This window comes from Orcinus orca, chromosome 18, assembly GCF_937001465.1.
Source record: "Orcinus orca chromosome 18, mOrcOrc1.1, whole genome shotgun sequence".
NCBI lineage: Eukaryota > Metazoa > Chordata > Mammalia > Artiodactyla > Delphinidae > Orcinus > Orcinus orca.
The window spans coordinates 4,757,175-4,772,188 of record NC_064576.1 but is presented as its reverse complement, the minus strand read 5'-3'; the positions used below and the strand labels follow the sequence as shown (position 1 = coordinate 4,772,188).

The 15,014-nt window shown below is 39.2% G+C and overlaps 1 protein-coding gene across 2 annotated transcripts in view; it reads right to left on the bottom strand.

The window, feature by feature from the left end:
- Positions 1-3,101: 3,101 nt before the first annotated feature.
- The window catches only part of NALF1 (NALCN channel auxiliary factor 1), a 573,794-nt gene continuing 561,881 nt past the window's right edge, over positions 3,102-15,014 (bottom strand). Inside the window, exons 3-4 of one of the 2 annotated variants that reach the window (XM_049701385.1) lie at positions 6,987-7,032; positions 5,079-5,214 (exon numbers count right to left, since the gene is read on the bottom strand). In XM_049701385.1, the coding sequence (XP_049557342.1) occupies positions 7,010-7,032 (23 nt within the window). In that variant the 3' untranslated portion in view covers positions 5,079-5,214; positions 6,987-7,009. Of the gene's footprint in view, positions 5,215-6,986; positions 7,033-15,014 lie in introns of both variants that reach the window. The other variant, XM_004273611.4, reaches the window with a different exon arrangement.

The window sequence follows — 15,014 nt, the reverse complement described above, 5'->3', positions numbered from 1 at the left end:
GGTACTTATTATGATATGGAAATTATAGTCACATGGGGGAAAAGGAAGAAAAGGTAAAGAGAAAAAGTAAAAGAATAATCAAGTCGTCCCCTCTGCCCCCGCCCCGGCCAGCCACATGCTTGCTGGATTGGACCTGGGCCACGGCAGTGAAACCTCCAAATCCTAACAACTAGACCACCAGGGAACTCCCCAATTCAGAGTTTATCTAATGTCCAGATAGAATTTTAACTCTTGCTTTGATTTTCCCGTCTTAGTATGTCATCTATTTTGCAGTGAAATGGCCAATGGGAAATGGACATAAGTTGAAATTTGCTTTTCAAAGCCAGTGGCTTCCTCGTTACCCAGCACTCAGACAACTGGAATCTTGCAGCAGCCAGTGTTGCAGTGAGCTGGGGGTTTAAGGAGAGACAGTCACTGTTTCTATATCTGTAGGTCAACAGCCTATATCCACAGATCAATGTCCAGAGTCTGACTTCCAACTAAAGTTTTAAGGGTGAAAGTGTTTGAAGCTGTTATAGCTGGAAATACGGAGTGCGTAAGACACATGCCAAGACACTCACATATCCATTAGGTGGGTGAGAGGTGGATGGAAGGGGAAGAGAGATAAGAATTAGTGAAATAAGAAGGTTAATCAGGAGCCCTGCTTAATCCATTAATTTACTGAGACTTAATTTACTTAGACTTAATCAATAACTTCTCAGCCTTCCTAGTTTTTTTCACTGTGATTTCATTGCATGGAAATTGTAGTAGTAATTTAAGACAAAAGAGATATCAACTCAGCATAGACATGTATTCATACAGAATAAATTTAAATTTACTGCAGTGTTTTTGCTTAAGGAACCAGAGGTACCCTCTTGTTCTCTCTCTCTCTATGTATATATATCTCACTATAAAAATATGCCAGAGATATATAACCCTTTCTCCCTATATACACACATGGATGCATATATAGTCAAATACCCATCTGCAGTTATAGTGAAAATAAGATGCAGTTTTCATTTCTTTGCAGATCGTATGCTTCCAGTTGCAATAACACTGTGAATTTGGCTGTTACTAAGAAAGAACTAAAACAATGCCTGGGACTGATCAATATTTTAATGTTGTCCAGATACCAAATGTCATCTCCCAATTCAGGTATTTGGCATATGGACCTGACACCCAACTACATCTTTCATTTATTTATTTTTTTCCTGGTAAAAATGAGGTTTTTATTCATTCATGCAAAAATCCATTTTTGTTTTCCTTCCCTCCTCCCTCCCTCCCTCCCTCCCTCCCTTCCTTCCTTCCTTCCTTCCTTCCTTCTTGTCTGCTTTTTTCCTTGCTGTGTTCCTACCTTCTTTTATTTTAATGACTACAGGTCCTAGTAATTAACAGTACCAATTCATCGGTAAGGAATTAAATTGCTTTTTTTTTTTATCATGGTGTCACTTAAAAGAACAACTTTTGCTTACTATTTGTGGGTGAGGGGAACAATACTATCTTTTTAATGAAGGAGAAGTCCATATAATGTACCACCAAACATCCATGCAATAAGGAGTAATATATAACTCCACTTATGTTAGTTGACATTTGGTTTTGCAGTATCAACATATTCTTCAAACGGGGATTTCTCTATTGCAGAAAAAAAAAGACAACAATAAATATGGAGAAGTCTGTTTCATACATTTGTGAAGAATATTATTTTCTTGATTTTCAGCTTGTTTTCAGAAATAATTGTTTTAATATCATAATTCATTAGCTAGTATGCAGTGGATATCCACCACGAGGAAAATAGAATAAGACGATGATTACAAAGGTGCAAGGTGGGAATATTTTCTGTGCAGAACATTAAGCATGTTCTCAAGTAGGAAAACCACTGCAAAGGATCCATGGATGTAGTGAGGTGTGGATCACCAACTGGCTGCATCACAGATCATCAGTGGTTGTTTCTTGTCTTCGTGAAGGAGTCATTGCCTATTTGGATTCTTTAGCCAATCGAGGAATAGCCGCTTTAGTTCACTGTGTCGGTGGAAATGTCATAGGCCAATGGTTACACATTTACAATCATAAATACTAGGCACGGAGACCCTTCTCACATCAGAGTAAATGTGGCAAGAAAAAAATCTGACCAGAATTACAGTTGATTCCAACTCCGGCTGACTTGCCATTTCCCTTCCCACCCCACCATCTCTTCCTCACCTAAGCGAGAATTTCGTATTTCCAATACTGCATGGTTTTTCCCAGTTCTTGAACTTGTCTTTTGGAGGGCTTACCTCCCATGTAAAGTAGTGGTGGTTTGGGTTTACCTTTTTTGGCCGCCATTCTCCCCAAACTAAAGCTAAAACATGGGCAGATGGAACCATCCAGTCCCTTTATTCTGGAAAAGAATCTTAATCAGTTGCAAAAAAATATTAATAGAAAATGAAACCCCATTGTTAAGAGATGCTATCTGTCATCACTGTGCCCTGTGTCTAGAAATAGTAACTTCTTGTCATCCCGGTAAAAGTGGGTGCAACTTGCATCTTCTGTTGTGTGGTTTTCCTGAAAGAATGGAAATGCCTCTGGCATGAACAGAAGCACAAGGAACACTGAAGAAACAGTGGGATGGTGTTTGTTGGGCAGAGGTAGGTGAAGGTCACGACAAACTTTGTTGTGGTCATATACCTTAAAGTCATTAAGAGGTGGTCAGTGGAAAAAGAGCTCATCTGATACGTTCTTCCCCATAAGTCATCACCCCCCTCCCCCTCCAGTCATTGCTCCCTAACCCTTCTCATCCCACCCCCAACTCCACTGAAATCTGGAATCCCCCACTCATTAGGCTTTACCAAAACTCACTTCTATAAGTCTCGCAAAACTCAATGCAGTTAATAGGCGCCAGAAATAGTACCATTATTTCCATCAATTACAAATGCTGTGCCTGTGTGTGTGCACGTGTGAATGTGTGTTTGCATTTGAATAGAAAACAAATTTCAAAAAAGGAACAAAAACTGGAGAATTTTGCATTTTTGGTGTTTTTTTTTTTTTTTTGTATTTGCGCAGACCATTTTAGGATTTTCAGTCTCAACAAAACACTATTAAAACAAAGAATCTAGTAAAATATTTGTGCATGTACTGCTAAACAATTCTAGCAATTTTACTAAGCAATACCTTTATTATTTTGAATATTCTTAACAGACTGGAACAAAACAGTTTTTTTATTTTTTTATTCAAAACAAAATATGCATAACTGTAACGCGTGTCGCAGAGTTAGGTATGATGCAGAGATTAAAGTTTTGTTTCAACAAAAACAAATGCCTGGGGGAATTTCATAGCTAGAAAGTTAAGAACTAAATTTTGTTCGCTAAGAGGACCTTTTCCATGGTTTTCCTTCATCTGCCAGCTATACAGCAATCATCCCTGAAATGCAGTTCCCGAGTGTAGTTAGAGAATAGTAAAGAATGTGAAGTGGTTCGTTTAAAATTATTTGTTTTGATTGTTTGTTTTAAAAACAGCCCTTATTAACTCTTCCTTCCACTGATTCTACTGTAAACTCATAAAAGCCTTTTTTTTTTTTTTTTTTTTTTTTTTTTTAGAAAGCAAATTCATAGACACTCAGCAGGTAAAATGTTCCCACAAAAAGAAAAAATACAAACAGAGCGATCCGATTTCTCCTCTTGTCTTCAACTATCTAGAGCATGTGAGAGTGGTAACGTTTCTGTACTTGAATGAAAATGGCTAACCTAGTGTTTGAAAAGTTCTTTTTGATAATGCAGAATTGCATACACTTTATACCTGGAGTAATTAAAAACTGTATGTGGGAGAAATACTGGGGTGAAATGGTCTAGATTCTGTATGCTGCAGGTGTCTGAGCACGTCTGCTAGCCCTCCACAATGGTAAAGGAGGAAAAAGAAGTCCAGATTTGGGTCCTCAGAATCCTGTTCCTGTAACAATGGCCAAAAGGTGCTCGTGTAGTCCTGCAACAGAACTGAAATCCCAGCGAAAGCCCAGCCACCTGCGGCTTCAGGGCAGGACTCCCTACCTCCTCACACCCCCATTCTGGGCGGCTGCTTCCAGCCACCCGACCAGTGAGGAAGGCCTGGGCCCTTGGAAGGGGGAGCTGGACCAACCGAGTTCACGGTAGTTTTCTTTGCTTTTGTTTTATTTTCAACGTAAAGATGTGCTAACTGTCTGACCCCACCTGTTATGGAGAGCACTTGTTTGTTCAGCTAGAAAGGGCCCCCCTGGTTCTGCTCCGTTGCAGGTTTGTGCAGCAGCGGCTCAGGGGCCCAGCGGAGCGTGCACTGTGCCCACTCACGGCAGCTGCGACAAGGACAGAAGCAAGCGGATGTCATCTGCTGTGGGCGGGGAAGGCCCGGGGCGGGCAGGCCGGGAGGGGTGTGGGTTCCAGAGGCAGGAGGGAGAGTCAGGGAGTTTTTTTATTTTTATTTTTTTGTTGTTTTCTTTTTTTTGTCTTTTTTATTTTTTTATGATTTTTTTTTGTGTGTGTTGTTGTTGTTTGCTATACCGCGAGGTCATAGCCGTCATTCCGCTAATAGAAACTGACAGGACGTGAGACAGAACTATCTGAGGAGCACACACAATGACTAGAAATATATATAGAGAGAGCGACAGTGAAAAGACTTAGTTTACCTCTGAGAAACCATCCCCCCAAATAAATCCTGTATTAACAAGTGCAAAAACAAAACAAACAGATAAACCCAAATCAAAAGGAAAGCAAAGAAAACCTCCAAACATTAAAACACAGTGTATAAAATGGTGTGAGAAACTGAAGTCACTTTCCAGCCTTTTAGTCCATAAAAAGCTGTGTGTGTGTCCTTGTTTGGATTCAGGCCCCTCTTTTCCAGTTTTGCCCTCCAGGCCCTGCACAAAGTGATGCGCGGTCGGAGCACCCAGGCCGTGACGCCGGTGGCCAGGGCGGCAGGCACGCTCCAGGGTCCAGCATCCCTACTCCTTGCTGGCCGAGCGCTCGTCAAGTGCGTGGACGCCCCCGACGCCCAGCGCCGTGGCGTTCTGCGCCGCCGAGGCCGTGAGAACTGTGTGAAGGAGCATCAGCATGAGGACACACAGTCTGAGTCTGCCGGGGCCCAGCCTGGGCGCTGCTGAAGCTGGCAGCGACGTCCTGGGACAGGAGCCGCCTCTGTCCACCGTCCCCTTGGAGGGGGTGTTGGATTTTGCCTCTCTCCTGACGTCACAGCATTCTGGTTCATCATTGGTTAGAAAGGTTTCGTAGAGCCCTGGGGGGTGAAGAAAGGGCAAGGTTAACAGGCGAGAGGAGGATGGGTAGGAAGGCGCTCAGAGCCGACGGCAGCGTGTACTTTGACATCTGATCCACGACATCTTACGGCAATGGAACATTTTGTAAAGGAGAGTCAAGTCCGTACAGTCTGGGTCAATGGTCAACCGTGCTCTCAAGCCAGTACTTTTAGGTTCCTCACTGCTCTTACTGTACTCTTGGTGGTCATCCATGAAAGTTCTGGGTTGTGAAGACTACAGGATAAAAGGTTTCACTAGGTCAAAACCAGAACCTAAGGTTCTGGATCAACTTGGTGACCAGGAACATTCAACCACCATTTTCTCTTTAACAGGAATGTGATTAATTAGTGCGATGTGTAAAGTGACACCCACTAGTTATGAGTTAGCATATTTTATTTATGAAACCACCAACCAATCATAATACCAGAGCTACAGGAACCATGTTACTAATCACGTCCTCTCAGGAACCTCACCAAGGCTCAGATCTCCCTTTATGGCTGAATGGGCTTAACATCTACACACCCAAAGCATGACCATTTCCATTTGTAAATACTTCTCTTATTCTTCCATTTGCTATTCTATTGATGACTGCCTACATCGAAGCCTGTATTGTCTTTTTATTTTTTTATTTTTTATTTTTATTTTCTGGACCACTGGGGGAGGAGTCTCTGCCTCATCCTTCTCCCGTTCCCATCCTCCAGCATCACTTTTTAGCGATTGTGGGTCTAGCTCACTCTCTCGCTCTCTCTTATTCTCTCTTCCTTTTTTCTCTTCCCTCACCACAGAATCTCTCCTCTTTCTCCCTTCTCTTTTCCCTTCTTCCTCTAAAAACACACATTGTTCTTATTTTTAAATTGATAAGTGGAGACTTTCGAAGTGATGAAAAAGAATAAAACAACTGGCTATCTAAACCTTCCAATCTCGTTTCTTGCTAGATTATAAAATTTTTACGTGGTCGCTTAAGCCATTTTGTATCCTTTTTTTTTTTAACTTGACTGAAACATTTTTTCATGAGATTTAGCATGAAGTTTCTACACAAATTTTATTCTGCTACTCTCAAGCTTGAAAAACTTAAAAATGACGATAGAGTAATTGTTAGGATTAAATACGATGTCGTATGTAAAGTGCTTGGCTCAGTGCCTGGCACAGAGAACTAACTTGAAAAATTTGACTACTGTGAATTATAATCGCTATTAATAGCGCCTCATTGACTCGACCTTACTCATGAAATCTAGTCTCCTTTCCTCTCTCTCCAGACTCACTGCTTAGTGCTCCAGACACCCTCAACTCTTGGCTGATCTCAGAACACGTGACACTTCCACCCACATATGGACCACGGCTCAAGCTTTCTTTCTGGAATTTTCTCCATCAATTCATAGAACTAACTCTCATTTCTCCTTCAGGTTCAGCTTACATGGAATTTCCTTTGTGAAGCCTATATTCATAGTCCTGGGCTCCTAGTACATTTTGTGTAACTCTTCAATAGAGCAATTATTATTTTTTCTTTTAATCACAATTGCTCATTTTCATGTCAATTTCCTTACTTATGTGTCACCATAAGAGCAAGAACTATATAGTATCAGCCTCGTGTTCCCAATATGTTGCAGGATGCCTGAATAAAATAGGTACTTAATGAGATTTGTTACATGAATAAGCTCAATATATATTTATTCAATAGTCTATTAAATAATATACACTGCAATCTTCAGTTTCTTTAAAAAAATAACCAAGATATCCTTATAATGATGCTTACAATATTCATTTCTTCTTAGGCATTCAAAGGTAAACTTCACCTTCGCCTAGGTAGAATATGGAAAAAAAACTGAATTAATGAGGTCTGCAGCCCCGACATTTTTATTTTATGTATTTTATTCTTTTTTCAAATAAGATACCTCACGGCTAGACTAATCATTTATTGAAGTATACGTCTTCCAAAATTATATTCTACAAAGAAGAGAGTTTATAGTTAAGATTATAACAATAGAAACCTAAAGGTCATTTAGGTCAACATTTTAGAATGGTAACAGTCGGAATATCTTTAACAATGTCGTCCAGATAAGAAGCTCTTCCGAAGTTGCTCAGAAGCCAGGCGACTGATTTAGACCTAAAGTCATCTCAGAAAAAATAAGGTAATTTGTTCAGGTCAATCAATGTACTCTTCTTTTGGACTAAAAAAAATAATACTCTTTCTTTTTACATTGTCCATCTTTTTAATAAGAATCTTTATTCAGAGTTACACATGCATATTAGTAATCAAATCATTCTACAAGGTATTTTATAAGAAAAAATTCCTCCACCTCCTCCATCCCAAATTCTTCCTTCTCAGAGGCAAATACTGCACATTTTAATTTGTTTCTGTATTGGCTCCATTTCTGGAAATGACCTGTTTTATACTTTTCGTGATTTTTCATTTTTTATCACTATCACTAGTAGATTCCCCCCCCCCAACCCCGCCCCAGGACATGTGAGGATAAAACATTCATTCTGCACCTTCTCCAGCCCATAGGTGACCCCCTTCCTCTATGGTAGTAAGTTTAATACTTGGTGTTCCTTTATTGGAATGCTGTAAAAACAATTCTCAACTCAGACGTGCGGTAAAGTTTCATTTTCCATTCCGATTCCACTTTGTTTTTCCTAGAACTAATACTTACTAATTCTTAAAGTTTTCTACATAGTTACTAGTTCAGCACCCAGTACTTTGCCAGCTCTTTCCTATCAGTTGTGTTTTCCTGAAGAACTATCTCCTGTAGTCTTTTACCATCTGGACTGGTGGCTTTTATGCCTAGTGCATAGATTCCAGCCTGAAAACTCCTTTGAACCTTCCTCTTAGGGACACTGGCTGCCTCCTTCCCGTGGATTTCCTATCTCCTGTTCCTTACACCTCTTTACTCATTTTGGTGGACTGGGTATCTAGTATTTTCATAAGGACAAACTCTTGGGAGTAAATTTCTGAGAAGCTGTATGCCTAAAAATGTTTACCTCACGTTTAATTGATTGGTTGGCTGAGTATGGAATTCTGGCTTAGAAATTCTTATCCCTCAGCTTTATTTGAGCGATACTCCCATATTTAGTTGTTGAACCTCTGGGACCTGTCCTTTAATATTCTTATCATGTCCCTTGTTCATCACTTCATCCCTGGCTCTGCTTTCTGGAGGATTTGGTGAGCTTTACCATGAAATAATTTTACTGAGTTTTTCTTTTTTTAAAAAAAAAAATCACATTTTAATTTCCAAGAGCTCTTTTATATACTCTGAATTTCTTTTTTGAAGTGACTGTTCTCATTTCACAGTTGCAATATATTCTTTTATCACTCTGAGATTTTTACAGCACTTTTATTTGTCGTGTTTTATTTCCTCCCTGCATGCATTCTGTTTTCTCCAGATCGCTTTTTTCTCCTTTGTTTGTCTCTTACTTTTTACGTGGGAAGCCCTGCTCACGTCTGTCACCCAGTCCAACAACTTTCTCCAACCATCTCCAAAAAACAGTTCCCCTCCCACAAAGAAATATGCCAGCACTTTTCTCTGGAGAGGGAGGCATGGGTTATGGAGATCTGACTGCCTCATATACAGACTTCCACCTGCTCTCCCTTATGTCGTCACCTCCTCCAAAGCATTTCATGCTGTCAATTCCTGTGTCTGGAGGGAGTCTTGGATGGAAATCTGGTTGACTCTTTGCTTCTTCTCTGCTGCTTTAGCATTCACTCTTCTAGGTGTCAGCAAATCCTTTCACATGCACCAATTTTCTTTCTAGTTTCTAAGAGGGTTTGGTTGTTGTCTCCTTATCCATTCTTCTGTCCTTTTGGATTTATGCCTAATAACGATTTCTCTTCTCTTGGGTCTGCCTAGGAAACTTTACTGCACTTTCCTCTACATCGGTCTGCTTTGTCCTGATCTCTGACTCACTCCTCCAGCCAGGAATGCTGCCTGTGGCTGGATTCTGCCTCAGTGTCTCCCCAGAAACTGAAGACACAGGGCATCTGCGAAGGGCCAAGCCAGCCTCGGATTTTTTTTCCCTCTGCTGAATCCTTGTTCCCTAACTCCCTCACGGGTACAGTTCTGAGTTCTCTCTAGTAAACCGTCTGGATACAGATGCTTCCTAGGAGAGCCTACCTATAGCAGCCAACACTTCCTCATCCTTCAAAGAAACTGTAAGGACATATTACCAAATGAAAAAAGTTCTTAAACAATCTCATTGCACAAATATATAAGAGATTTGGGATTAGGAAAGGAAAAGAGTAATTTTTTCAGTTAATGAAATGTTCTTCTACGGTTTGCTACAAAATGTTCTATCTGCAATCTCTAATGAATCATTACCTATTTGACATTGAAAATAATAGTAGTAGCAATTATTCTATCTTATAGTACCAACCTCATGAATTATTTCTGAGTATTAAATAATACATATAAACTGTCTAGAACAGTGCCTGGCAGGTAGTAAAATGTCACGTAATATTAATTATTCCTCTTAGAAGTTGGGATAAATAGTAGAGTCAGAATTTATTATTAGGAAGGGCTTTAAGGAACATCTAATTCAAATTCTTTTTCTGTTTTCAATTAGTCTAAGCCACTCACAGAAAAGCCTTATTTTTTACAGCTCAAAACAATTATTCTAGTATAGTCAGTATAAATAACATCTAAGTACAGGAAAGACATTCTAAGGAAATCCTTAAAATAAACACATTATTTAAATATAACCCTTCGTTATCTCAGTAATTTACATTTTGCCATCTTTAAATCCAGTAATATGAGACTAATTTTTCAAATATTTGAACTAGTAATATGCTTTATAATATCTTTCCAAATGCAAAAGTTTAGAAAACAGTAAAGTAAAAAGAAGGGGGAAAATTACCCCAAACCTGATTTCATTAGGATGAAAAAAGAAACAAGAAGAAACTGTTGGAATTTGTTTCCTCAACTTTTTATTAACACGGACACACATATACAGTCAGACCTCATTTTACTGTACTTCACTTTATTGAGATTCACAGATATTGTGTTTTTTACAAATTGAAAGTTTGTGGTGACTCTATCCAGCCAGTCTAAGGTGCCACTTTTTTCTTTCATTTGCTCACTTTGTGTCTCTGTGTCACATACCGGTAATTCTTGTGGTATTTCAAACTTCTTCATTTTATTATATTTGTTATGATGATCTGTGATCGGTGATCTTTGATGTTACTACCAAAATTGTTTTGGGGGTGCCGCAAACTGCATCCACGTAAGATGGCAAACTTAATCAATACATGTGGTGTGTTTGCTCCACCGACTGGCCATTCCCCGTCTCTCCCCGTCTCCCTCAGGCCTCCCTATTCCCTGAGACAAAACAATATTGAAATCAGCCCAATTAATAACCCTACAATGGCCTCTAAGTGTTCAAGTGAAAGGAAGGGTCACATGTCTCTCACTTTATATCAAAAGCTAGAAACGATGAAGCTTAGTGAGGAAGGCATGTTGAAAACTGAGATAGGCTGAAACCTAGACCTTTTGTGCAAGACAGTCAGATTGTGAATGCAAAGGAAAACTTCTCGAAGGAAGTTAAATGTCTACGCCAGTGAACACAGGAAGAATGAGAAAGTGAGACAGTCTTAGTGCTGATATGGAGAAAGTCTGAGTGGTCTGGATAGAAGATCAAACCAGCCACAACATTCCCACAACATTAGGCAAAGCCTAACCCAGAGCAAGGCCCCGTCTCTCTTCAATTCTGTGAAGGCTGAGAGAGGGGAGGAAGCTGCAGAAGAAAACTGGGAAGCTAGCAGAGGTTGGTTGATGCGGTTTAAGGAAGGAAGCCAACACCATAACATAGAAGTGCAAGGTGAAGCAGCAGGTACTGCTGTAGAGGCTGCAACACGGTATCCAGAAGATCTAGCTGAGAGAATTAATGAAGGTAGTTACGCTAAACAGATCTTCAATGTAGATAAAACAGCCTTATACTGGAGGAAGATGCCATTTAGACTTTCATAGCTAGACAGACGTCAATGCCTTTAAGCGTCAAAGGACAGGCTGACTCTCTTATTAGGCGCTAAAGCAGCTGGTGACTTTGAATTGAAGCCAGTGCTCAGTTACCATTTCTAAAATCCTTAAGAATTACGCTAAATCGACTTTGCTCATGCTATTAATGGAACAACAAAGCCTGGGTGACAGTACATCTGTTTACTGAATATTTTAAGCCCACTACTGCAACCTACTGCTCAGAAAAAGATTCCTTTCAAAATGTTACTGCTCATTGACAAGGCACCTGGTCACCCAAGAGCTCTGATGGAAATGGACAGTGAGATTAATGCCATTTCCATGTCTGCTAACATGACATCCGTTCTGTAGCCCATGGATCAAGGAGTAATTTTGACTTTCAAGTTATTACTTTTAAGTAATAACTTAAAAAATTCATTTTGTAAGGCTGTAGATGCCATAGATAGTGATTCCTCTGAGGGATCTGGGCAAAGTCAATTGAAAACCTTCTGGAAAGGATTCACCACAAGAGACACTAGTAAGAACATTCCTGATTCACGGGAAGAAGTCAAAGTATCAACATTGACAGGAGTTTGGAAGAAGTTGATTCCAACTCTCATGGATGACTTTCAGGGGTTCAAGACTTCAGTGCAGGATGTAACTACAGAGGTAGTAGAAAGAGCAAGAGAACTGGAATTAGAAGTGGAGCCTGAAGATATGACTGAATTGCAGCCATCTCACGATCAGACTTGAAAGGATGAGTCGCTTCCTATAGATGAACAAAGGAAGTGATTTAACGTTATCTCCGTTCATTTTAGCATCTTTGACATATCATTGTCCATTATTTTAATTTTTCTTGATCTTTTTATATTTTTCTCTGCACTGTGTTCTACATCTAAGAGTTTCACAATGATTGGAAAGGAGCGTTCCATCCAGTTCCCCTTACTGTCGGATCTGTAGTGCTTGGTCTTGTTTTCATCCTCATATAATAACATTTCCAAACATTTAAAAATGTGTCTTTACCATTCCCTCTGTTGTCTATCATTTGCTGTGTGAGCTTAAGTGCATATCTTTTCATAATTTGTTAAATATGTGCAGTTATTCATTCTCCTAGAATTACATTTTTAAAAAATCACACACACTTGGGCAAATTTGTCTAATTATTAGGGTTGTTGATGAGGAAGTTTATCTAAATTTTATTTCCTCCAACTTCTAATCCCTCATCATTTGGGGGGGGCTATATAATCAGATGTTTGAAACTTATTTATTGTCAAATTACTAACATTTTTATATCTTCCCTCCCAGTAATGATTAATAACATTTGCATATTGTTTTATATGTACCTTATTCACGGATTATTTGGTTGCAATTAATAGAAACTCACTGGAGCTAATTTAGGCAACAAAATGAAGCAAAACCTAGAGCAGCTAAGGGGAGGAATATGTGAAAACTTCAAGCCTATTCTATGAGATACAAGACTGAGAGCACACAAGGGAACATGAAGAACTAAATTAAGAAACAGCATGGCCATCAGAAGTAGGGGTGCTCCCTATAGCACTGGAATCATCTGTTTCCTGCTGCACAGCTCTCCCTCATTTATCTTTGGGCTTTTTCATGGAGATAGGACTTCATTGTTTTTTTCTCTTAATTCAATGTCATAGGGGACTGACTGGAATTGCTGGGTGCCAGTGACATGCTCCTGGGGATGCAGATCGACTTGACATTGGACTGGTTTATGCTGGTCTCATCAGCCACACCAGAGAGAGATTCCCACAGAACAAACATAGCCGTGCATGTAGGTTCACTCTCTGAAAGAAAAACGTGAAGTCAGTGTTTTTCTTTCTGCTCAAATATGATATTTTCCACCTTGGAGCTTGTAGGCTATTTTCTCCATTCTCAAAATTCAAGAATGTTTGGAATTTGATCTAATTTCCTTAATTTTGCCAGAATGGGAAGAACCACTTTAATCTGCCAGTAAGAGTGTCTCTAAGCTCAGGAAAGATATTTCCCAGTCTTCGTTTGGTTGTTATTTCTTTATTTTCACCGTGTATTATGTGTTTTCAACTTATCACATTCCCTCTCATCATTTTTATAGTCTTGGTCTCCACCTTGGACTTTGTCTCTGTTTTCTTCAAGCTTATCCTCCACTTTGCTTACTTCAATCTCTATATGGTTGATACTATAAGTGTACAACATATTTGCAATTGTTTTCTGTTGCCCTGCAATATGTATATATACGTATACGTATTATATATATTAATCTAAATTAATTGTTATGTTTGCCTGCTTCCCAGCCAAATTTCCTTTCCACGTTTCTCCCCTTGTTTTAAAGGGTCTATATGTCCTTGAATTTTATTGAGAACAGATGCTGCCTAAAATTACCCTTGCAGTAACTTTTCTTAAATATATGCTATCATTCTGTCTCTCAAACTCTGTCTTCCTTCTTTTATGTGAAGTATATTTTATTAGGTTCCATATTTCATTTTCTCTGTGTTAAAAGTTGAATAGATTTGCCCTCCAAATATATCTGAAAGACCTAAATCCTAGTACCTCAAAAGGTGACCTTATTTGGAAATAAGGTTTTAAGAGACTTAATCAAGTTAAGGTGAGGTCATTGGCAGGGTGTGGAGGGTAGGCGTGCAGGATCCACTATGACTTTTGTTGGGTTTTGTTTTGCCTTTTGTTTGTTTTTATGTTGGGAGTGAGTACCTTCATAATTCTGTACAGCGTGTTCCTATGTCTATTTCTTAATCCAGTGATTTTAGATCATATCTATTCTCAACTGACAAAGCTGAGTAGATTCATGTCTGTATAGTTCTCTCCTGTCCCATTAATCTCATATTTGGCCATTGCTTTTGTTCTAAACTATGGTTACATCTTCTTCCATGTTTTCATTCTGTATGTTAATTTTGAAAATTGAAAGTGAAAGAAAAAAAATTCTTAGAGTTCATGTAATGCCATTTCATTACAGTAACATCATTCAAAGAATTTAAGATATCAGGCAAAATAGATGATTACTTTTTATATTTTATCAATTCATAAAAATTTTAGATAGCTTTATATTTGACTCACGCTTCTCTTGCACATTTTTTCTGAGATTCTAGTTGTCTTTCATTCTTCATATAATCAGGAAAAATATTATATCTTCATCCCTATGTCACTAAATCCATTTCATAATCATAACAATTTCAGTGTCCTAATATGAACAGGTTATTTTCGATGCACAGATATTATCTTATGATTTATTTTACTCCACCACGAATATTGAGAGCCTACATTACCCTCTTTCTTGTAATCCTCTTTTGTTCTACTAGAGTAAAACTACAAGTAATGTTTCACATGGGATATGTAGAAGGTAAATTTTCAAGAACATTTAATTGAAACAGACTTCGTTCTCCTATTTGAAAGACATTTTGCCTGGGTATAGGATCCCAGGCTCACAATCTCTTCTTCTGATAACTTTGGAGGCGTTGCTCATTGCGTCCTAGGGTCCAGTGCTGTGGGAGAAAGTTATGACTATATTTGTTTCCTGTAGATGTTGTAGCAAATTACTACACATTAGTAGCTTGAAACACCACTCGATTATTTACTCACACTTCTGTAGGTCACAGTCTAGGAGGGTTGGCTGGTTTCTCTGCTCAGTGTTAGCAAGGCCAAGATCGAGATGCTGGCAGGGCTGAAGTCCTTTTCAGGGTCTCTAGGGGGGAATTCACTTCTAGGCTCATGCAGGTTGCTGGCAGAGTTTGGTTCTCCATGCTTCTAGGACTGAGGTCCTTGCCTGCTGTTGGATGGGACTGTTCTCAGCCTCTAGAGGCCATCCTCATCCCTGGGCTTATCCT